The 24,712-nt window shown below is 39.6% G+C and overlaps 1 protein-coding gene across 1 annotated transcript in view; it reads left to right on the plus strand.

The window, feature by feature from the left end:
* LOC121376054 (histone acetyltransferase KAT6B-like) overlaps positions 1–24,712 on the plus strand; it is a 30,776-nt gene that overhangs the window by 1,656 nt on the left and 4,408 nt on the right. Inside the window, exons 2-5 of the mRNA XM_041503831.1 lie at positions 14,926–15,145; positions 16,713–16,825; positions 17,002–17,083; positions 17,902–18,009. Coding sequence (XP_041359765.1) covers positions 14,926–15,145; positions 16,713–16,825; positions 17,002–17,083; positions 17,902–18,009 — 523 coding nt within the window. The remainder of the gene's footprint in view (positions 1–14,925; positions 15,146–16,712; positions 16,826–17,001; positions 17,084–17,901; positions 18,010–24,712) is intronic.

Genomic DNA, 24,712 nt, shown 5'->3' on the forward strand with positions numbered 1-24,712 from the left:
CCACCACTAAGATACAGCGCTCCACCACTAACATACAGCCCTCCACCACTAACATACAGCCAACTACCACGTAGATACAGCCATCCACCTCTAACATACAGCCCACCACCACTAACACTAAGATACAGCCCTCCACCACTAAGATGCAGCGCCCCACCACTAACATACAGTGCTCCACCACTAAGATACAGTGCTCCATCACTAAGATACAGTGCTCCATCACTAAGATACAGCGCTCCACCACTAAGATACAGTGCTCCACCACTAAGATACAGCGCTCCACCACTAAGATACAGCCCTCCACCACTAAGATACAGCCCTCCACCACTAAGATACAGTGTTCCACCACTAAGATACAGGCATCCACCACTAAGATACAGTGCTCCACCACTAAGATACAGTGCTCCATCACTAAGATACACACCTCCACCACTAAGATACAGTGCTCCATCACTAAGATACAGTGCTCCATCACTAAGATACAGTGCTCCATCACTAAGATACCGTACTCCATCACTAAGATACAGTGCTCCATCACTAAGATACAGCCCTCCACCAGTTAGATATAACCCGCCATCACTAAGATAGTGTTCCACCAGTTAAATATAGGCATCCACCTCTAAGATACAGTGCTCCAGCACTAAGATACAGACTTCCTCCACTAAGATACAGCCATCCACCACTAAGATACAGCCCTCCACCAGCTAGATACAGCTCTCGGGCTCCACCACGAATCTTGTATTGCATGCCCTCTTTGCAATCCATGGTTGAGAGGCCTTTTACAGCCAAATCTCCACCACTAAGATGCAGCCCTCCATCACTTAAATACAGCCCTCTACCACTAAGATTTAGGCTCCCATCATGCATACTATTAACGTCGATATAAATTATGCAATACGTGACGCGTAACTATTTTAAAGCACCAGTGCTATTAACGTCAGTATATAACAAATACTTTTGTCCACATATCGTAGCATAATATCAGATCTGTTTTACCGTACTTAATGAAACCATTATTCTGAAGTGCATCGTCGTGAAACCAACACCTGCTATGATAGCGCAATTATAGAGACAACAATAATACAAGGAACATTCATTGGGGAAGTGACCGGCTAAGAATGCAGACTACAAATACAGGCCCAACAGACTCATCGAATGTCCGAGTGCGCTGCAGTAAAACGACCAGAATTTATTCCATTATTTTTGTAGCAGTATATGGAGGAATCATGAGAGCTGAGCGGTTTTGAATTTTTGAAATGATTTACCTCGGTATCGATATTTTTGAAATGATTTACCTCGGTATCGATATTTGTGAAATGATTTATCTCGGTATCGGTATTTTTGAAACGATTTACCTCGGTATCGATATTTGTGAAATGATTTACCTCGGTATCGGTATTTTTGAAACGATTTACCTCGGTATCGGTATTTGTGAAATGATTTACCTCGGTATCGGTATATCGATATCGGTGTTTTTGAAACGATTTACCTCGGTATCGATATTTGTGAAATGATTTACCTCGGTATCGGTACGGTATTCTGTATTGATACAATACTGATACCGATATTGAGCGGTTATTTCTGTATACTCCGCTTTAATAAATGCATGCCCGAGTTAAGTCTCACCGGCTAATTTCTTCTAAATAAAATAAAATCACATACATAAGGCCCTCATCTCTGTCTTCCTTTCAGCTATTTTGCGTTCGTCAGATATATTTGAGTGTTTTACTAAATGGTGGATAACATTTTTCAGTACCGAAATTTCGGTATTTTGAGAATTGCTCGATACCATAAATCGGTACTGACATGGTACCGATACGGAAGGGTATATACGGTATACCTCCCAGCTCTGGCAATCATATATATATAATCATTTCCACATTTGAAAACACAGCCACTCTAGAGGAGGTACTGACATGGTACCGATACGGAAGGGTATATACGGTATACCTCCCAGCTCTGGCAATCATATATATATAGCACTATATCGGTACTGACATGGTACCGATACGGAAGGGTATATACGGTATACCTCCCAGCTCTGGCAATCATATATATATATAATCATTTCCACGTTTGAAAACACAGCCACTCTAGAGGAGTCAAATGAACAAAAAATGTTTCCGCGTTTCTTCTTAAAATTGTTTTTATTTCAACGTTGTTTGTACCAGTCAATACCTTTTGAATATTTTCAAAAATCTTTAAGAAACGCACCATCTTAGACAAAAATAATATTTGGTTATTCGCTTCTTACATTCATTTGTAAGTTCGCGGAAGCAGACTTCCAATATGTTAAGCGAACACATCTGCGGATCTACTGGTGTATTCATAGTGACACGCTGGTAAAGTAGATGATGGCGGCGTAATTATTGTTAACGTTTCACGAGGTGCCAAGAAATGTCATGGTAATTATTGTAGTTTGGTGATATAGTGATGTATTCGTGGCCGTTTCGTTTGTTAGGTACGATTTTAAGCAAGTCATGAGATAAATGATATCAAACTGCCACTGATTTAGTACACTATGTAACAGCTGTGTGTTTTCAACATCACAATCCCAGTTTTATTTCCAGGCGCAGGATGTTACATCTACGTGTTGTGTTTTACATTTCGTCATTTTGTTGGATATCTGTTACTAATGGCAGTGCTTTGCTGTTTGTTTGATGCAGTGATACGGAGGACTAATTCTCACCTCAAGGTTGTCATCATTAATATACTATCTGTGTCATCCACAAGTTTCTCGTGATCATTAAAGCAGGCTATTTCTGTTTTAGAATATTCCAATATTTTAACATTCTTGTTTATTGAACATTATTGACATGTATTGAACAAAAATATGACTACATAATAAAATAACCTTTCAGTCACGTTTATTTATTGCAGAAGTCAACTTTTAAAATTGCCGTAGGCAGGCTCAAAATTGCCATAGGTGGGCGTTTTACCAACGGCCAAAAAAGAAGAAAAGAAAAAAAAAGAAAAAAAAGTCAAATTGCCGTGGGCAACAAATTCTTAAATTCAAACCTGTTTTTGTTTGGCATCTGTAAGCGTATGGATGATTTGGTTTAAGGCGGGATAAATATGTTTGTTTTACCCGAACGCGTTTCATTGTTTAAGTTTCTGTATAAATATGTTTGCCCAATTTTAGTTAAGGAATTTATTGCTATATAAATGGATAGGCGGCCTCGCTTCTCGTTAGACACCATCGATTCTCGTCTTGTGCACCCATCTAGGTGTCCAACATAGAATAGATGTACATTCATTAAATGATTAAATAATGTAATACTAGAGGAAACAAGTTCCTGTACATATTTAAACTATATATATTATGATTTTTGTTTGATACAAATGACTGTTTCGTCCTATTCTTTCGTAATGTTTGATCCATAGTTAAACCAATGTGCGGAAGCTAACCTAATTGCACACGTCGTTTCCTTGGGTCTCTTCACCGTGTACAACATGTTTGTTTAATTTCGAACGTAAAAGCATGGCTTGTGCCCCCTCCCGTATATATATTATCTGCAGATATTTAAAAATATTACAGAGATGTTTCTCAACCATTTAGTTACTATACGGATAGTGATTAGTAACCACTTCGAGTTTAGTTGGTGACGCACTAGCAATTTGCTTGCAGTTGTTTACGATTAAACGGCCTGCTATATGTAATACAGTTCGTGGCTAATATATAATTTAAAATAATAATAATAATAATAATAATAATAATTCTGAGAATGCTGCCATATTTAAGTCACTAACCGTACCGATCTGCGAAACTAGCTAAACTGTTAGTACTGTTACCGAATCAGTTATTAATTCTACACACCTGTAACAATAATGGCACATTGATGTATTTATTTTCTTTTTCAGATAATCTCTCAGCAGCTGGTGATTTTATTTATTTATATGTATTCATTCATTCATTCATATATTATTATTATTATTATTATTATTATTATAGTACTGCAGGGGCAATGTTACGCTATTCACATACGGTAGCAGGGTAAAATGGGTATGGCGCCATACCCAAATTTTATTGCAGATTTACATTTTTTAAGTTAACCTTTTGACAAAATTAATGACTCTTTATTATTACTATATGATTTTAATAACCCTAATCCTATACCGGCATAAATACTGGGTAGGTGTCTATGGAAAACGTACACACAAGGGTCCGCTAGATTTATATTCAACCCCCATTCCCCTGTTTGTAGTTAGTATGTATTCCTCGTGTTCCAAGTGATTCGGTAATATGGATCAATCAAATACTTATTTACCGCCTATATACATGTTTTGCTGTGTTTATAGGCAGCCCTCGTTAGCGGAGGCCATATACACGGCTGTCGTATATATGGCCACTTTGTATATAAACACTGTCTAGTTCACTGTATTCTTTAAAAATGTAATAATTCCTATCCCAAGCCAGCTGTAATTACCCATGGGATTATGGCATATTTTATACAATAATAAATTTGACAAAGTGAAAAATGAATGCGGTGTTTAGATTTTACCGCGTACAACAAATGATAAATTTACCTGTACATGCAACGGCCTAACAAGTCGGGATCGTCGCCGTTTAAAATGCTTATGTTGCTAAAATAAATAATGTATAAGCTATTATCATTCAGTACATTTATATAATTTTTAATAACTTATTTTCATTGTTTTTGTTTTGATTTACCCTACGTCGCAGAGGACGGCCAAACGTTCTCATTACACGAGCTTGGCAAATAGTTTTGACACTGCGGTTATTCGGGGGTTCCCCATCACGTGACTACAAAAATAATACATCACACCTCTTCGTTCCAAATAGCCGTTATTTTTTCCTGAATTATGGAACGTCGACATAATTCAATTATTTTTACAAAATATCAGTAATAAATGGGTTATGGTAGTTATGTAGATGGTTAAATAAAGTACTTTTAGTGACAAATCAAATGTGCATATTTTCAAATAATACTTTGTTAGGTCATTAATTAGGTCAACCATCCGTGACAGAGCGCCTTTAATACTGTCTCACCCATTCAAATGTAGTAGCAGGTGACCCTATTTCAAAATCTTAGCTAACCGGAAGTTCGTTCTCGTTAGTTTACCTAGACAAACGAGTGATGAGTTCTGGTGTGCAGTTTTTAATTTGAGAAAGTGTAACGGTTCACAACACGTGAATTTTAATTTACGTAACCGACACACGAACATAACGACGGTTCGCGTGAAACAATGTAGCCTGTTGTCTGAAATTCAAAATATTGGAACGAGAGACTGGCAACGTTGCTGGGAATATTGTGAGAATAACGTAAGCGCCATTCCATTGATAAATCGGTCCAGAAATACTTCATTTTGACTATAGAATAAGGATGCCGCCGCCATTAGGTGCTTCCTGAAGGTGGTCGACGAATAGGTGGGTGATAATCGCCCTTGAATATACACGTGGTTCCATGCAGTGGTCTGACGATACTAAGTTAATCTGTGGTATGAGCTAAAGGTTTGACTCCACCTTGGAATGAAGATGTTCGTTCATGAAACGGTCAAATAACTAATTTGAGTTGGTCTTCACCATGGAAATGGTTTGGGAATACCCAGTTACACTTTACCCCCTCTCACAAAAAAAGAAAAATAATTTGGTTGTCATTCAATTGGCCAATAAGACCATTTTCATCATAGAATGGCATGGTTGCATTGGAATGGAATGGAGACACTTCTTCGTCATAAAACGAAGATGAATGGGAACCATGAAACGTTTGAAACAGCAGTTTGTAAAACCAATATGATGCCGCCTCCTCACAGTCTGCATATTAGACTAGCAGGGAAATATAACGATGTAAAACTCCGAATGAATAGAATAAAGTTATGTTGCAGGATTTGCTCTGTAATTACTCATTTTATAGCCCTACGCTTATTTCCTCAACAGCAACATTTCAATGGAATTTTCAAAATTGGCAAAATAAAACACCTTATAAAATATGTATTCGGATGGGCAAGGCAAAAATAAGGGAAAAGCAAGTTAGTGGAATATAAATTTCAGAAATAGAAACAATTGTGTCATCCCTAGAGGGCCATAGTCTCACGTAACACTTTTTTATACAATACGTAATGTAATTGTCACTATTTCACAATAATAATTTCACTTGAAGTTTAGGTTAACACCCTCAAATCTACATTAGGTTGCTAAATACCACTTAAAAGATCAAAACAACAAAATGTTATTATATTCAACTTTACCTATTTATGGATTGCATTAATAAACTATTAAGTGATTAAGCTGTATAGATTTCCTAAATTTTAATATTAATGCAGACTACATTTATAATTATGTTGAACTAATCCAGGCATTGAAAAGAACATGACAGTGTGTGGCCGACTTCCTGCTGAAGACAAGAATAGTGTTTTATGTCTCCTGAAACTAGAGGTTGCCACGAGGTAGCACTTTAATACAGACTAATCTAGCTTGGGACAACATTGAAAGAGTGGAGGAAGATTTCACTGGTGGGGCAACTGTTTTAAATGTTGTTTCTGATGCATGTTTTGGCCCATAGCCACTGGTAATGGATGGTACCAATGATAAAACAAAACCTCTAATATTTAGCTAAAGTTGATTGAAAACCAATAACCTCATTAGGCGACTACGAAGGCAGACAAACACAGATACATGGACACAAATAAAACCAATGTAATTACTTTCCTAGTCAAAAAGTGAAGGAAGGCAGTATACACAAATATACTCCCAAGGCAAAGTGTTTTAATAACAAATATTAAAATATACTCAAAAGAATTTAAGGGTCAAAAATTTATAACCAAATAAGTTTCAGAGTGTATTAGATTGATGATGTAAACTACACCAATTTTTTTATTTATTGTTCCATATTTACAAAAAACCACAAATAAACGTCACTGTATACAAGAAAGTCACATGACATGCTGTCAAAGTTGAAGGTTGTCAAACATGGATTTTACACATTAGAACATTCGTTTAATAGTGTGTGAATCCACCCCTGGCGCGAATACACTCGACACATCGTTGCCTCATGCTGTTGATCAGACGTCTGAAGAACTCTTGGGGAATGGCCTGCCACTCTGCCATAAGAAGTTGACCCAGATCATGAAGGTTGGCCGGAGGGGCATGGTTATCCCGAACTCTCCTGCTTAATTCGTCCCAGGCGTTCTCTATTGGGGCCAAGTCAGGCGAATATGCTGGCCAATCCATCCTGGCGATACCTTGTTGTCTGAGAAAGTCCGTTACCACCCTGGCGCGGTGGGGTCTGGCATTGTCATCCTGCAGAACTGCCCTGCCGCCAATCTGCTGAAGGCCTGGGAGAACCAACGGCCGGATATTCTCATTCAGATAGCGGATTCCATTCAGACTGCCATCCACCACATAGAGGGGGGTCCTGTGGTGGATAGAGATGCCGCCCCACACCATGACGCTGCCACCTCCGAACCGGTGACGTTGTCTAACGTTAACGTCAGCGAAGCGCTCCCCAGGACGTCTGTAGACACGAACCCGACCGTCGCTGAACTGGAGACTAAACCTGGACTCATCAGTGAACATCACCGGACCCCACTGAACACGTTGCCACCGCAGATGAAGCGTGCACCAGTGACGTCTGGCCGTTCTGTGACGTGGTAGGAGTGGTGGTCGAACAGCCTGGCGACGGCAGCGTAGATTATTGGCTCTCAGATGATTGCGTATGGTTTGATCAGACACTCGAGTTCCAGTCGCAGTCCGCAGATTGTCACGTAATCGGCGTGCAGTGGTTGTGTGTTGACGTAGAGCCATATTGGTGATGTAGCGGTCCTCTCTATTTGTAGTGCTTCGGGGTCTTCCCGAACATGGACGATTTCGAACAGAATTCGTTGCTTGGTACCGTTGCCACAGTCGGCCAACGACACTCTGACTGACACCAAGTCTCAGAGCAACATTTCTTTGCGTATTGCCATCCTGAAGCCAAGCAATAGCCCTTCCTCGATCTTCGATAGTCAATTGACGTCGTACCATTGTCGAATTTGGAGTGTGCACTGTACACGAACGCAAGCTCCAATTATACGGAAATTCAGCATTGGGAACATGGAATACACGTGCAAAGCGTGCAAATGAAGCGCTTTGTGAAAAAGCAAGTTATGGGCACTTAGCAGACCTTTCGCTTTCGCCCTAATTTACGTGCAAATGTAAGCATGTTTTCGCCATTAGAACTAGTCGACAGTGTCAATGACAGTGGATTTTAATTCATTTATGGGTTGCTTAGACCTACTTTCGTCAAAATGGAACAATACCATGCGTGACATTATGGTCTAGCTAATATAATTGACATTCAGAAAATAATGTCGAAAATATCGTCTGGCCCTTAAATTCTTTTGAGTAGTATATCTAAGGTTGTATGCTATCCGGTGTTTTTAAGTGAAAGTTGACCGATGCTTGCTATTGCATACAGCTCATGATGCAAGTGAGGGATGCAAATAAGTTGCCTTTAGCGCAGAAGATGGATACTATATTTTGTGCTTGGCATTCCATGAGATCCCCGGAGTCCGATTTCTCTCACATACATTATGTGGTCCTGAAACTAGTGCAAGTATCATTGAATCTGTATTGACAAAGGAAATGTTTGTAGAGGTTGCCAGTGTACCCAGGAATCAGAACCGAGTGTCTAATTCGAAACATTTCTGAATGAACGCGAAACATAACGAAACATTACAAAATGCACCGATAAATGTTCACTTCGCCTATTTTTATTACACTTCTTCCCTTTCTTCTTAAAAGGGAGAAGTCACTTTTCCTACTTTTTCAATTCTAGAATAGAGCCTGTCACGATATGTGTTGTTCAGTGCAAAGAAGGGCAGAATCGAAAGAAAACGTGTAACTATGCAGGGATTCTTTAATAAAACATACACAACATACAATCAACCAAATTGTAATGTAGAGTATGGTCCAGTGACATCTGGTGCCGTTAATATAGGCTGAGAAATAGAAACAGAAGAAGACTAAATAGCATCTTGTAGACTGTTCATAATTGAAAACTGGCAGGTTGCAAATGAAGACAGTGACGGAAATATAGAACATAATTTTGATATCTGCATCTTTATCATGGGATGTTTGTTTGTTTGTTAATATATCAAGGCAATGTATGCATTTCCAACTGATTGATTATTTCGACTGTCTTGTACAGCAATATGATGTTAAATAATAATCTTTATTATCACCTGCAAGTAATAATAGATATGTGATCAAAGTACATTTAAAGTTAACAGGGACCTCTACTGGGTTTATATCAGAAAAAAATATATAGTAAAAAACGCATATGAATGCTCATCAGCAAATAGCTTCAAAAATACTTTATATATGGAAGATGTAAATAATGCGTGGCAGGCCAACAGAATTCAGCTACAATAATGCCCCGAAAAAGGTGAAACCTAAACTGCAAATGGCAAAAAATGTGTTGTGTGAGACGCCAACCTTCAAATGATGTCATTATAGCTTCTATTTCTTTGATTTATATCCCACCAACTTGACATACCATTAGTTTTGCCATGTACACCGTAATACATATTTTATAATATTTTTATTTAGTTATCTTGTTAACAATTCCCTTCAAATATTGCTTTTGAGGAAAGTGTAGGGTTATCAAAAGGGATGTTACACAGAAACACTTCCAAGAAAACGTTATATATAAGATGCAAATATTAACTAGATGTCAAAGTAAACTTCTGCTGCAATACAATCCTTTAAAATTAATATTTGAGGTGCTGAGCGTAAACTTTATGCAACTGTTTCACTGAAAAATAAAACTGTGAATTATTGTATTTTGTAACGTTACAGAAAAAGTGTTATATGAAACCCTAATCCTCAAACGATGTAAATATTGGTAACATATCTAATTTCTACAATCCATTAACTCCGAATTTGCCAAGTTTTGTATTCCTAAATGCCCTGACAAATATTGCACAATGCTTTTAATATAGTCACCCTTTAGCAATTCTGTAAAAATATAACAGTCGTGGAAATGGGGATAGGGTCACAAAACGGGTAGATACACACATAAAGCTGTGATTCCTGCAATGCTATCATGAATTGTCCATCCCTAGGGATGTAGTCCTTAACGAAAATCACTGAGCGTTCGTCCCCCCAGGTGGTACCAGTTGGCCACATTTTGGTCCTGGCTCACGGACTATTTGTTTCATTCCCATATTACTGTATTGTTTTACACACGTTCAGTATGTGTAATCTAGGTAGCGTGAAAATGCATGCCTCGCCATTTCGGGACGTAGCCCAACGGTAAAGCACTCGCCGGATACACCGTCGGTCCTGGATCGATCCACGTCTGTGAACGTATTGGGTTATTTCTCGTTCCAGTCAGTGCATGGTATATCAAAGGCCGTGGTATGTGCTTTCCTGTAAAGTGCAAATAAAAATCCGTTGCTACTGATGGAAAAATGTAGGAAACACGATCTTCATCTTGTTTGCGGCGTGTTACATGTTTTATAGGAACCAGGCATTAATGTGGCTAGACTCCGATATCCGGCACCATTCTTCCAAATCTATGTCTTGTTTAAAGTGAAACGTCTGAGGAGCATTTCTTTCGTATTTTCTTACAATTGCCGCCATACGCCATTAGTTACAGCCATATGACCTAACCCACTTATGGATTTGAATTTAAACTGAAAATGTTCTTCTTTTAAAAATCTTTTTTATATAAAACTTAAAATTTCCCATGTGCGTCATCAAATTTGAGAAATATACTCGTGGGTATTTGCCGTGTTTTGACACCTCTCACTGACATGCCCACGTTCATCATCAGTTCCACCAACAGCAGGGACTGTCCTCAGTTTGGTGCCATTGTATGATTGCCAACATGTTGGCAACTAACAAATATGTTTGAACGACTACATTTGCACATATACTCTTCAAAAAAAGAAACGCAAAAGGGTACAAATGGGTTATAACTCCGATTTTATGTTTCCTACCGGTTCATGCTTTGTGAATATAAGGTCATTGCATGTCCCAAACACATTCCCACGGTTACATTCGATAAAACGCAGCTACTGTACAATAAATTTCCAAAATGTGAATATTCGCAAAAACGCAGCCACGTGCAAACCATGTCACCACTGCACGTGCGTTGTCTGCACGTGCAACATGAACACCGACAGTATAAAAGTGCAGGGTGTTCGCTTGCCTGGCTTCTGTATCTGGCCGACAGTTGACAATCCAGGACATGCCACGTCTCAGTGAACCGCAGAGAAACAATGCCATCGGCCGACTAGACGCAGGCGAATCCAGAACGGCCGTTGCCAGGGCATTCCATGTGTCCCCAAGCACCATCTCCAGACTGTGGGACCGTTACCAGCAACATGGATCAACACGTGACCTCCCTAGATCCGGTCGACCACGGGTCACTACCCCCGGGCAGGACCGCTACATCCGGGTACGCCACCTTCGGGAACGATCGTCTACTGCCACCTCCACAGCCGCAGCAATACCAGGTTTGCGCAGGATATCCGACCAGACCGTACGGAACCGCCTACGTGAGGTAGGAATTCGTGCCAGACGTCCAGTTCGAGGTGTCATCTTAACACCACAACACCGTCGACTCCGACTGCAGTGGTGCCAGATTCATCGACAATGGCCTCAACTGCGATGGAGACAGGTGTGGTTCAGTGACGAGTCCCGATTTCTGCTCCGACGTCATGATGGAAGATGTCGCATGTATAGGCGTCGTGGTGAACGTTATGCGGCAAACTGCGTGCAGGAAGTGGACAGATTCGGCGGGGGTAGTGTCATGGTGTGGGCAGCCATCTCACACACTGGCAGAACTGACCTGGTCCACGTGCAGGGCAACCTGAATGCACAGGGCTACATTGACCAGATCCTCCGGCCACACATCGTTCCAGTTATGGCCAACGCCAACGCAGTGTTCCAACATGACAACGCCAGGCCTCACACAGCACGTCTCACAACGGCTTTCCTACAGAACAACAACATTAATGTCCTTCCTTGGCCATCGATATCACCGGATTTGAACCCAATTGAGCATCTATGGGACGAGTTGGACCGACGCCTCCGACAGCGACAACCACAGCCCCAGACCCTGCCCGAGCTGGCAGCAGCCTTGCAGGCCGAGTGGGCCACCATCCCCCGGGACGTCATCCGTACTCTGGTTGCTTCAATGGGCAGGCGGTGCCAGGCAGTTGTCAACACACGCGGAGGCCACACCCGGTATTGACTCCAGATGACCTTGACCTTGGTGGTGTGTCCTATCACTTACTCACAATGGCATAGAGTGAATTGTGAACAATCCTGCAACATTTGGTAATTATCGGACTCACCATTCAATAATTAAATCAATTCTCCAAATGTTACGACAATGTGGTTTTGTGTTTCTTCTTTTGAAGAGTATATATTAGTCCTGCAAACAGAGCCATACAAGAGGATTAGTTTTTAAATAGGTGGTCATATGTTCTCTCCTCATGGCTAGAAATTATCATTGGGGTGTTGTGAGCATGAAACCACTTGATGACAGCAGCATAATGCGATCTTGAAAAATGGCGGCCAATTTTCAAAATGATGTATGTTTCAGAATTTAACATTCATACCCTGGTGGCTGTTCCAACTAGGAATGTGGTTGTTTTGTAAAACCATATGTTTTTGGGGTCAAAGAACATGAAAATGATATTTATAATATGATTTGGTGTAAAGTTTACCCAGGTGTTAACCCCCCCCCCCCCCCCCCCTCCCACACACACACACACACAAATAATGGGATATTTTCTTTGTAAAAATGTAGAAAGATGGCCCTCCTTTTTTCACGAGCTATATATCCGGTCCCATTTCTATCCCGTCTGTTAATTACCATACCAAGGAATTCAACTTTACTCTGAAACCGCTTAAATGTTAGGTGTATCAACATAAAACGCCATACAGAATCACACAATTCCCATTTGTTTTGTAAGTAGATGTCCTGAACCATCAACATGTGATGTTTGCCGCATCCGTTTCTTGACGGGCCTAGACATTCCTGTGTTTGTCTAATGTTCAGCAGTGGTGAACTCACTAAAATCAAAATTATTCTTGGAGCTCAACTCAGCTTTCGATATATCAGACAGGTCTAATAAGAATTCGATCCCCAGCAGCATGAAATATATGTGACATAGCAAGAGCACTAATAATGGCATACCAAGAGCACTAATAGTGACATAGCAAGAGCACTAATAGTGACATAGCAAGAGCACTAATAGTGGCATAGCAAGAGCACTAATAGTGACATAGCAAGAGCACTAATAGTGACATAACAAGAGCACTAATAGTGACATAGCAAGAGCACTAATAATGGCATACCAAGAGCACTAATAGTGACATAGCAAGAGCACTAATAGTGACATAGCAAGAGCACTAATAGTGACATAGCAAGAGCACTAATAATGACATAGCAAGAACACAAATAATGGCATGTTCTCCATGTCAGGCTCCATCATGAACTCAGAGGTCAACACACAATGCACCTAAACCAAACAATCAGTACGGTGGTAACTCATCCTCTTCCGCCACGGTCACTTTTTCCACTCACTTTTTCCACTCAAACTACTGAGATAACTTGCTCTCCTATGGTCAACATACCTTTGTGCAAGTCTAATGTCGCTCCACAGGCACTACAAACTGAGAACCACGATATATTGTTATGTGTAGTAGACCGTGAAAAGTAAGTCATTATGACCTAGTAATAGAACGCTACACACCGCCATCCCAAGTTATTCCTACATGCGAGATTTGATGGTCCTGTATGAATCTGTATGCAAGATATTGGTCCGGACAAGGATTTACTGTTATTAGCAGTAAACCATGAAAAGTAGGTCACAGTGACCTAGTAATAGAACGCGACACACCACCATACCAAGTTGTTCCTATATGTGAGGTCTGATAGTCCTGTATGCATCTGTATGCAAGATATGGTCTGGACAGGGATTTACTGTTATGTGCAGTAGACCATGAAAGGTAGGTCACAGTGACCTAGTAATAGTACGCGACACACCACCATCCCAAGTTGTTCCTACTTGTGAAGTTTGTTGCTCCTGTATGCATCTGTATGTAGGAGGGCGGGACATAGCCAAGTAGCTAAGTTTCGCTTGATGTGCGGTTGATCTAGGATCGATCCCAGTCGGTGGTCCCATTGGGCTATTTCTCGTTCCAGCCAGTGCTCCACAACTGGTGTAACAAAGGCCGTGGTATGTACTATCCTGTTTGTAGGATAGTGCATATAAAAAATCCCTTGCTGCTAATCGAAAAGAGTAGCCCATGAAGTGGCAACAGCGGGTTTCCTCTCTCAATATCTGTGTGGTCCTTAACCATATGTCTGACGCCATATAACCTTAAATAAAATGTGTTGAGTGCGTCGTTAAATAAAACGTTTCCTGTATGTAAGATATGGTCCGGACGTACGGACAACGCCATACCATATTACGACCCATCATAGATGGGCGTATAATAAAGTCTAGCCATGTAAACTAATGTTACCCTACCGGTACCGGTACCCCCTATTAAGGAGGCCCTATTTGCAGGACTATATGTTTATTCATGGCATACCAGTGACTGTATATTAAATGTGTTTCTGATCGTCCTTGTGTTTATATTAGGTCAGACTTCACTGTATTTCCTAATACATATATTTTTGCATCACTGATACCTAAACAAGAAACTACATTTAGTATGTAACTTTAATCGTCAAAGAGTTTTATTAATCGGAAATATTTTACAATGCCAGCAAACCCAGGACAGTCTCTTAAAGACCAGTTTACGACAGTTTTCTTTTAACCGCCTGATAAAACAGAACATGCTTATTCAATGACACCGTAACCGCCTTCCATCATTACAGGACACTATAAACAGCCAAACGCTAAATCAATTTTTACTACTACGCCGTTCAGTGATAATGTGTTATAGTCTATGTTTAGGAGCCGCACCGCCAGAAGCCCCGCCCTGTGGTTGACACTGAGGAGGAGAGCATGGACACGCTGCCCTCGTCAACAGCTCCCTCGCCGTCGCCGAGCCCGCAACTCGTGCCCACCCCCCAATGCCAGGATGGGAGGTGCAACTTCTGCCAGCAGACGTGGGCCTTCAACAGGAAGGGACAGCCGGAGAAATTCCTTGTGTGCAAAGACTGCGGCGCTCGAGGTTTGTTCGTTTGGCACTGATCTGTTTATAGCGGGAAGCTTCGCGTGTTCGTCTGTCTCTTGTTTCTAACCCGCGCTTTCCCGACGTCGTTATAAATGCGATATGTGTAGTTAGAATCGATCGATTGTGATAGTGCTTGAGCGATTCTTTTCTTTACCAGAAACCAATGATTTAAACAGTTCGGTTAAGAGAGAGGAGAGAAAAACTAAAAAATCGAGTGCGAGGGTATACACATTCAGATGCAAGAAAGTTGTCCTTGACGTTAAGAAACAAGTTGACTTTCCGTTATTATATTTTTGTTTTTATTAAAAGTTATGGGTTTTTTTTTTCGGAATAAGATGAATGTGTATCGATCGATTTTTGTTTGTCTCTGTGTTTTCATTTCGCCGTTCTGATAATGAGGGGAAGAACAATGAAACGATCAAACACATAACTATGGATGTTTGTGACCGCGTTTAACACCTCGAACAGTTGCTCAGTTCTGGAACATTCACTCACCTTGCGTTAGATCGTAGCATCCATCCTGGTCGTTGGAACTGTGTGTTATTTTTTCGCTTCAGTTGGAATAGGTACTGTCGTCCAGTAGCAAAACCTGTCAAATGTTTGGAAATCACTAGAGAAAACGTTAAAGATGATCAACGATTTTTAAGAACAATTATGGATAGCTTTTTTGGGGGAGTGAGAAATTAACGTAGTTACTTATGTTCATGATTTTGTTCTGTAGGTGCGAGATATCCGTATTTTAGGTTAGCGTGACGAAATGGCAACTAGCATGAAACAAGAGAAGATACAAGAAAGATAAAAAAATATGTTTCGATAGATGCATGCAAAGTGCTCAACTCAACTCAAAACTCAATATAGCTTTAAAATATATATACCAGTAGCTTTATGAAAAGTCAGCAAAGTAACGTTTGAACGACACATATTGATGGAAGGAGCCATTTCACAATTACGTAACGCTTGTGATAGGACCGATGAATGCGTTGTGTTTGCATTCAGTATCAGGGGCCGTGCCTCCACGCGACTATTCCCCGTTTTATGCTCAAAATGTTGGAAATGCTACATTTCTACATCTGAAATTATAATGTTTCTTACGGTGATATTCCCCTACCCCCGCTAACCGGTTCGGACTCTTACATTTCTCTTCCCCGGGCCATCGGACTGTCAATACTCCGGGTTACTCCGTGATACACCCCACTTTTAAGTCGCACTGTCTGTGACATTCACACATACGTTACGTAATTGTTGAACTGACCAATGCCAAAGAGGAGTTTCACAAATCCGCTTGTAGCCAGACAATTAAGGAAAATGACATGAAAACTGTATTGATGAAAATGGCACTTTTAATAAATTAATATAGTAATTAGAAATGTGAAATGTTGTGTATACAGGCGCGTGAGCAGGGATTTTAGCGTAGTGATGGGGTCTTAGACTGTTTTGTCCTGAAACCCACTACCTGGCCACGCGTCTGGTGCAGTACACTAAACAGTTAATGGACACATATAGATGGCCTTGTGTTCAGCTAAGTAATGTGATATGTAATCATGTAGTTCATCTCCTATTTCAGCTCACCCATCATGCATGGACTATTCAGTAGAACTCGCCAAACGGGCTAGTCGGTTGCCATGGCAATGCATTGATTGCAAAACCTGTTACGTCTGCACCGATGCAGGAGATCCTGTAAGTTTGACTGCATGTTATTATTTTGTTAAATTTCTCTCACGTAAATATTTATTAACAAATTAAATCAATTGTTTTACCTATGTATGTATAACTAGTTAAATATAACGTATATAAACTAATGGCCATAAGTTTTGTTGGAACTCTACAATTAAGTGACATACGTATATTTTCAGGATCTAATGCTGTTTTGTGATGGGTGTGATAAAGGATACCACACAAACTGTCATCAGCCAAATGTGTCTGAAAAACCTCTTGGTAATTATACTTAATGATTATTATCTAACACCAATTATAATTGGTTAATATTAAATTGGATCGTTCTTTATTTTTTTTAAAGGCATTTATCCTAATATTGTTAATATTAATGTATTGGATCATTCTTTTTATTTGTTTTTAAAGGAACGCATCCTAATATTGTTAATATTGTTGGGCTGGATAATTTTTCATATCTCTTTTTAAAGACTTATCCTAATATTGTTGGGACGAATCATTTTTTATATTTGTTTTTAAAGACACTTATCCTAATATTGTTGGGTTAGATAATTCTTTATACTTGTTTTTAAAGGCATTTATCCTGTCTATTTTGCAGTGTACAATAATTTTGATAATCTAAGCATTATTCGATATGAGATGACTTTTAAAATCATGCATAAATAACCAATTTGTGAAAATCAGTTGTGTTATGTGCAAGGTTTCTGCCAGAGGGTAAAACGAGTATGGTGCCGTACATACATTTTTGGCAGATTTTATTATTTTAAGTTAACCTTTTGACAAAATTAATTACTCTTATCCTTACTTACTTTATGATTTTCTTAACCCTAACCCTAAACTTAACCTATACTCCATACCCCTTGATGACTGGTTGCATTCAATTCCATAGCGCCAAAAATGTATTTCTGGCAGAAATACTAATATAATCATCATGGTGTTTCTAATGTCCGTAAAAAGCATTTGATTTGAACCACAAACAATACACATCTAGCAAATTAGTCTGTGATTTTAATACCCCATTTGAAAGCTGCTTTTTACAAGTTTGACCGTTATAAATAAGGTGGTGTATTTATTTTCTTCAGGAAAATGGGTCTGTTCTGAATGTGAAAGTGATGGGGTTTCTGCCAAGGCGCTTGATTCCCAGGAAGTAGATGGCAGTTTGTATCCAAGAGAAGGCAAACTAGAAAATGGTAACTATGAGTACTTGAGGGCAGGATATCGCTCAGTCAAGGGTAGGATGTAGACCAGTGGTATAAGCCGTTTTTGTACTATCCTGTCTGTGGGATGCTGCACGTAAAAGATATCTTATCGCTCATCAGAATGAGTAGCCCATGTAGCCTACTCAAAAGTATTCGTTTCCCCAAAAGAAACAAGAAGACTGGGAAGGGATCGAGGGTTTATGCAAATGGTGACGCTCTATCACACCATAACCGTGGTTCTGTAAAAAGTATTTCAAACGATAAATACACTGGTAGTAATAATAATTAACAACCTCGACTTAATCATAAAAATAAATTACATATGTCATATTACATAGCAATATATATATACTCATTTAAATCATTATCACACAATTATGCCAAGTTACTGGCATAATACTTTCCTTCAAAAATATACATATACGTTTCAGCGACATTAGTGCCAAAAACAATCATCAAAATAATTACATGCATTTAAGATAATTAAATGCGGTCATAAAAAAATACAAAAACAGTAAAGACTTGGCAACATTATTGCCAACGTCACTTGATTACAAAACAAATAACTTCCCCATTTCAAATGCTGTCAATATAAAATAAACAATAACGTATGACAAAACATTAAAATAAAAACCATTAAAAAATACAAAGCGGAACGTTCAATTTTAAATATTTTTTTATACATAAACAACTCGGTTACAGTGCAGGTGAAACACGTGACGTACGTTGGTGAAGACGCACGTGAAACACCTTCGCTGCATAAATTGCAGGTAATACAGAAATAGACAATACTACTACTACTACACACTTCGCTGTGGGCGATGAACCGTATAGGATGATAACACGTCAACCTGGACTACATCCTGTGAATAAATGGGTAAAATATAAGCTAACACTCAAATAGATAATAAAACTACAGCAATTAGACATCTCTTCATCCAACACTAATCACTAATTCTGCTTATACAATTAACCTGCGCCTCTATCAATATTTATACGTTTAATAGTATATATCCAACACCTTTACTTTATTACTGTTTATAAAGTTAACTCGTCCATATATATATATTTATTCGTTTAGTGTGTTTTAGTGAATTCAATATTTAAAACGTATTTACTTATTATTAATAATGGATGTCTAAACACTTTTCCACATTATGTATTATATTTACATATATCTAAAATAATGTAATAAACATTATTATAACAATTAATACATGCATATTAGTCGAACCTGTAAGTGCCAAAAGAAAGTCTGAAGATAACGAAAGGCTCAGGAAAAGGAAAAGGCAAGTCGTTGTACCCTGTGTAAGTATGTAACGTATACTGTGACCGTCTGCACGGACCTGACTCACGATCACGTGACACAACATACACATAGCCATTGGATAGAATCAACCAATGGCTCGTCCCTAGCCAGTATGGCGGGAACCAACCATAAAAGGCTTTGTCTAATGCACCAATATAATATTCTCAACATAGATAGAGAATATTCTATAATAAAATAAATAGAATCCTAAAATAAATATTAATAGTAAACGATAAAATATGTTATTTATATACAAACGGCCAAATATGTATTCCCCGTTACACCCATTTCTTGTCTGTGTGGTCGTTAACCATATGTCAGATGCCATATAACCGTGATTAAAATATGTTGAGTGTTGTTAAATAAAACATTGCTTCCTTCACTCAGTCAACAGAGCACTCACTAGAGGTTTCTTCATTGAAGGGTCAAACCTAAAACATTGCTTCCTTCACTCAGTCAACAGAGCACTCACAGGAGGTTTCTTCATTGAAGGATCAAACCCAAAACATTGCTTCTTTTACTCAGTCAACAGAGCACTCACTAGACGTTTCTTCATTGAAGTGTCAAACCCAAAACATTGCTTCCTTCACTCAATAGAGATTTCTTCATTGAAGGGTCAAACCTAAAACATTGCTTCCTACACTCAGTCAACAGAGCACTCACTAGAGGTTTCTTCATTGAAGGGTCAAACCTAAAACATTGCTTCCTTCACTCAGTCAACAGAGCACTCACTAGAGGTTTCTTCATTGAAGTGTCAAACCCAAAACATTGCTTCCTTCACTCACTAGAGATTTCTTCATTGAAGGGTCAAACCTAAAACATTGCTTCCTACACTCAGTCAACAGAGCACTCACTAGAGGTTTCTTCATTGAAGGGTCAAACCTAAAACATTGCTTCCTTCACTCAGTCAACAGAGCACTCACTAGAGGTTTCTTCATTGAAGGGTCAAACCTAAAACATTGCTTCCTTCACTCAGTCAACAGAGCACTCACTAGAGGTTTCTTCATTGAAGTGTCAAACCCAAAACATTGCTTCCTTCACTCACTAGAGATTTCTTCATTGAAGGGTCAAACCTAAAACATTGCTTCCTACACTCAGTCAACAGAGCACTCACTAGAGGTTTCTTTATTGAAGGGTCAAACCTAAAACATTGCTTCCTTCACTCAGTCAACAGAGCACTCACTAGAGGTTTCTTCATTGAAGGGTCAAACCTAAAACATTGCTTCCTTCACTCAGTCAACAGAGCACTCACTAGAGGTTTCTTCATTGAAGGGTCAAACCTAAAACATTGCTTCCTTCACTCAGTCAACAGAGCACTCACTAGAGGTTTCTTCATTGAAGTGTCAAACCCAAAACATTGCTTCCTTCACTCACTAGAGATTTCTTCATTGAAGGGTCAAACCTAAAACATTGCTTCCTACACTCAGTCAACAGAGCACTCACTAGAGGTTTCTTCATTGAAGTGTCAAACCCAAAACATTGCTTCCTTCACTCACTAGAGATTTCTTCATTGAAGGGTCAAACCTAAAACATTGCTTCCTACACTCAGTCAACAGAGCACTCACTAGAGGTTTCTTTATTGAAGGGTCAAACCTAAAACATTGCTTCCTTCACTCAGTCAACAGAGCACTCACTAGAGGTTTCTTCATTGAAGGGTCAAACCTAAAACATTGCTTCCTTCACTCAGTCAACAGAGCACTCACTAGAGGTTTCTTCATTGAAGTGTCAAACCCAAAACATTGCTTCCTTCACTCACTAGAGATTTCTTCATTGAAGGGTCAAACCTAAAACATTGCTTCCTACACTCAGTCAACAGAGCACTCACTAGAGGTTTCTTCATTGAAGGGTCAAACCTAAAACATTGCTTCCTTCACTCAGTCAACAGAGCACTCACTAGAGGTTTCTTCATTGAAGGGTCAAACCTAAAACATTGCTTCCTTCACTCAGTCAACAGAGCACTCACTAGAGGTTTCTTCATTGAAGGATCAAACCTAAAACATTGCTTCCTTCACTCACTAGAGGTTTCTTCATTGAAGGGTCAAACCTAAAACATTGCTTCCTTCACTCACTAGAGGTTTCTTCATTGAAGGGTCAAAGCTAAAACATTGCTTCCTTCACTCACTAGAGGTTTCTTCTTCATTGCTTCCTTCACTCAGTCAACAGAGCACTCACTAGAGGTTTCTTCATTGAAGGGTCAAACACATTGCTTCCTTCACTCAGTCAACAGAGCACTCACTAGAGGTTTCTTCATTGAAGGGTCAAACCTAAAACATTGCTTCCTTCACTCAGTCAACAGAGCACTCACTAGAGGTTTCTTCATTGAAGGATCACACCTAAAACATTGCTTCCTTCACTCAGTCAACAGAGCACTCACTAGAGGTTTCTTCATTGAAGGGTCAAACCCAAAACATTGCTTCCTTCACTCACTAGAGATTTCTTCATTGAAGGGTCAAACCTAAAACATTGCTTCCTACACTCAGTCAACAGAGCACTCACTAGAGGTTTCTTTATTGAAGGGTCAAACCTAAAACATTGCTTCCTTCACTCAGTCAACAGAGCACTCACTAGAGGTTTCTTCATTGAAGGGTCAAACCTAAAACATTGCTTCCTTCACTCAGTCAACAGAGCACTCACTAGAGGTTTCTTCATTGAAGTGTCAAACCCAAAACATTGCTTCCTTCACTCACTAGAGATTTCTTCATTGAAGGGTCAAACCTAAAACATTGCTTCCTACACTCAGTCAACAGAGCACTCACTAGAGGTTTCTTCATTGAAGGGTCAAACCTAAAACATTGCTTCCTTCACTCAGTCAACAGAGCACTCACTAGAGGTTTCTTCATTGAAGGGTCAAACCTAAAACATTGCTTCCTTCACTCAGTCAACAGAGCACTCACTAGAGGTTTCTTCATTGAAGGATCAAACCTAAAACATTGCTTCCTTCACTCACTAGAGGTTTCTTCATTGAAGGGTCAAACCTAAAACATTGCTTCCTTCACTCACTAGAGGTTTCTTCATTGAAGGGTCAAAGCTAAAACATTGCTTCCTTCACTCACTAGAGGTTTCTTCATTGAAGGGTCAAACACATTGCTTCCTTCACTCAGTCAACAGAGCACTCACTAGAGGTTTCTTCATTGAAGGGTCAAACCTAAAACATTGCTTCCTTCACTCAGTCAACAGAGCACTCACTAGAGGTTTCTTCATTGAAGGATCAAACCTAAAACATTGCTTCCTTCACTCGGTCAACAGAGCACTCACTAGAGGTTTCTTCATTGAAGGGTCAAACCTAAAACATTGCTTCCTTCACTCAGTCAACAGAGCACTCACTAGAGGTTTCTTCATTGAAGGGTCAAACCTAAAACATTGCTTCCTTCACTCACTAGAGGTTTCTTCATTGAAGGGTCAAACCTAAAACATTGCTTCTTTCACTCACTAGAGGTTTCTTCATTGAAGGGTCAAACCTAAAACATTGCTTCCTACACTCACTAGAGGTTTCTTCATTGAAGGATCAAACCTAAAACATTGCTTCCTTCACCCAGTCAACAGAGCACTCACTAGAGGTTTCTTCATTGAAGGATCAAACCTAAAACATTGCTTCCTGCACTCGGTCAACAGAGCACTCACTAGAGGTTTCTTCATTGAAGGGTCAAACCTAAAACATTGCTTCCTTCACTCAGTCAACAGAGCACTCACTAGAGGTTTCTTCATTGAAGGATCAAACCTAAAACATTGCTTCCTTCACTCGGTCAACGGAGCACTCACTAGAGGTTTCTTCATTGAAGGGTCAAACCTAAAACATTGCTTCCTTCACTCAGTCAACAGAGCACTCACTAGAGGTTTCTTCATTGAAGGGTCAAACCTAAAACATTGCTTCCTTCACTCACTAGAGGTTTCTTCATTGAAGGGTCAAACCTAAAACATTGCTTCTTTCACTCACTAGAGGTTTCTTCATTGAAGGGTCAAACCTAAAACATTGCTTCCTACACTCACTAGAGGTTTCTTCATTGAAGGATCAAACCTAAAACATTGCTTCCTTCACCCAGTCAACAGAGCACTCACTAGAGGTTTCTTCATTGAAGGGTCAAACCTAAAACATTGCTCCCTTCACTCACTAGAGGTTTCTTCATTGAAGGATCAAACCTAAAACATTGCTTCCTTCACTCAGTCAACAGAGCACTCACTAGAGGTTTCTTCATTGAAGGATCCAACCTAAAACATTGCTTCCTTCACTCGGTCAACAGAGCACTCACTAGAGGTTTCTTCATTGAAGGGTCAAACCTAAAACATTGCTTCCTTCACTCACTAGAGGTTTTGTCATTGAAGGGTCAAACCTAAAACATTGCTTCCTTCACTCACTAGAGGTTTCTTCATTGAAGGGTCAAACCTAAAACATTGCTTCCTTCACTCAGTCAACAGAGCACTCACTAGAGGTTTCTTCATTGAAGGATCAAACCTAAAACATTGCTTCCTTCACTCACTAGAGGTTTCTTCATTGAAGGGTCAAACCTAAAACATTGCTTCCTTCACTCACTAGAGGTTTCTTCATTGAAGGGTCAAACCTAAAACATTGCTTCCTTCACTCAGTCAACAGAGCACTCACTAGAGGTTTCTTCATTGAAGGATCAAACCTAAAACATTGCTTTCTTCACTCGGTCAACAGAGCACTCACTAGAGGTTTCTTCATTGAAGGGTCAAACCTAAAACATTGCTTCCTTCACTCGGTCAACAGAGCACTCACTAGAGGTTTCTTCATTGAAGGGTCAAACCTAAAACATTGCTTCCTTCACTCAGTCAACAGAGCACTCACTAGAGGTTTCTTCATTGAAGGGTCAAACCTAAAACATTGCTTCTTTCACTCAGTCAACAGAGCACTCACTAGAGGTTTCTTCATTGAAGGGTCAAACCTAAAACATTGCTTCCTTCACTCACTAGAGGTTTCTTCATTGAAGGGTCAAACCTAAAACATTGCTTCCTACACTCACTAGAGGTTTCTTCATTGAAGGGTCAAACCTAAAACATTGCTTCCTTCACCCAGTCAACAGAGCACTCGCAAGAGGTTTCTTCATTGAAGGGTGAAACCTAAAGCATTGCTTCTTTCACTCAGTCAACAGAGCACTCACAAGAGCTTTCTTCATTGAAGGGTCAAACCTAAAGCATTGCTTCTTTCACTCAGTCAACAGAGCACTCGCAAGAGGTTTCTTCATTGAAGGGTCAAACCTAAAGCATTGCTTCTTTCACTCAGTCAACAGAGCACTCACAAGAGCTTTCTTCATTGAAGGGTCAGACCTAAAACATTGCTTCCTTCACTCAGTCAACAGAGCACTCACTAGAGGTTTCTTCATTGAAGTGTCAAACCCAAAACATTGCTTCCTTCACTCACTAGAGATT

The sequence above is a fragment of the Gigantopelta aegis genome, chromosome 6 (genome assembly GCF_016097555.1).
Source record: "Gigantopelta aegis isolate Gae_Host chromosome 6, Gae_host_genome, whole genome shotgun sequence".
Taxonomy (NCBI): domain Eukaryota; kingdom Metazoa; phylum Mollusca; class Gastropoda; order Neomphalida; family Peltospiridae; genus Gigantopelta; species Gigantopelta aegis.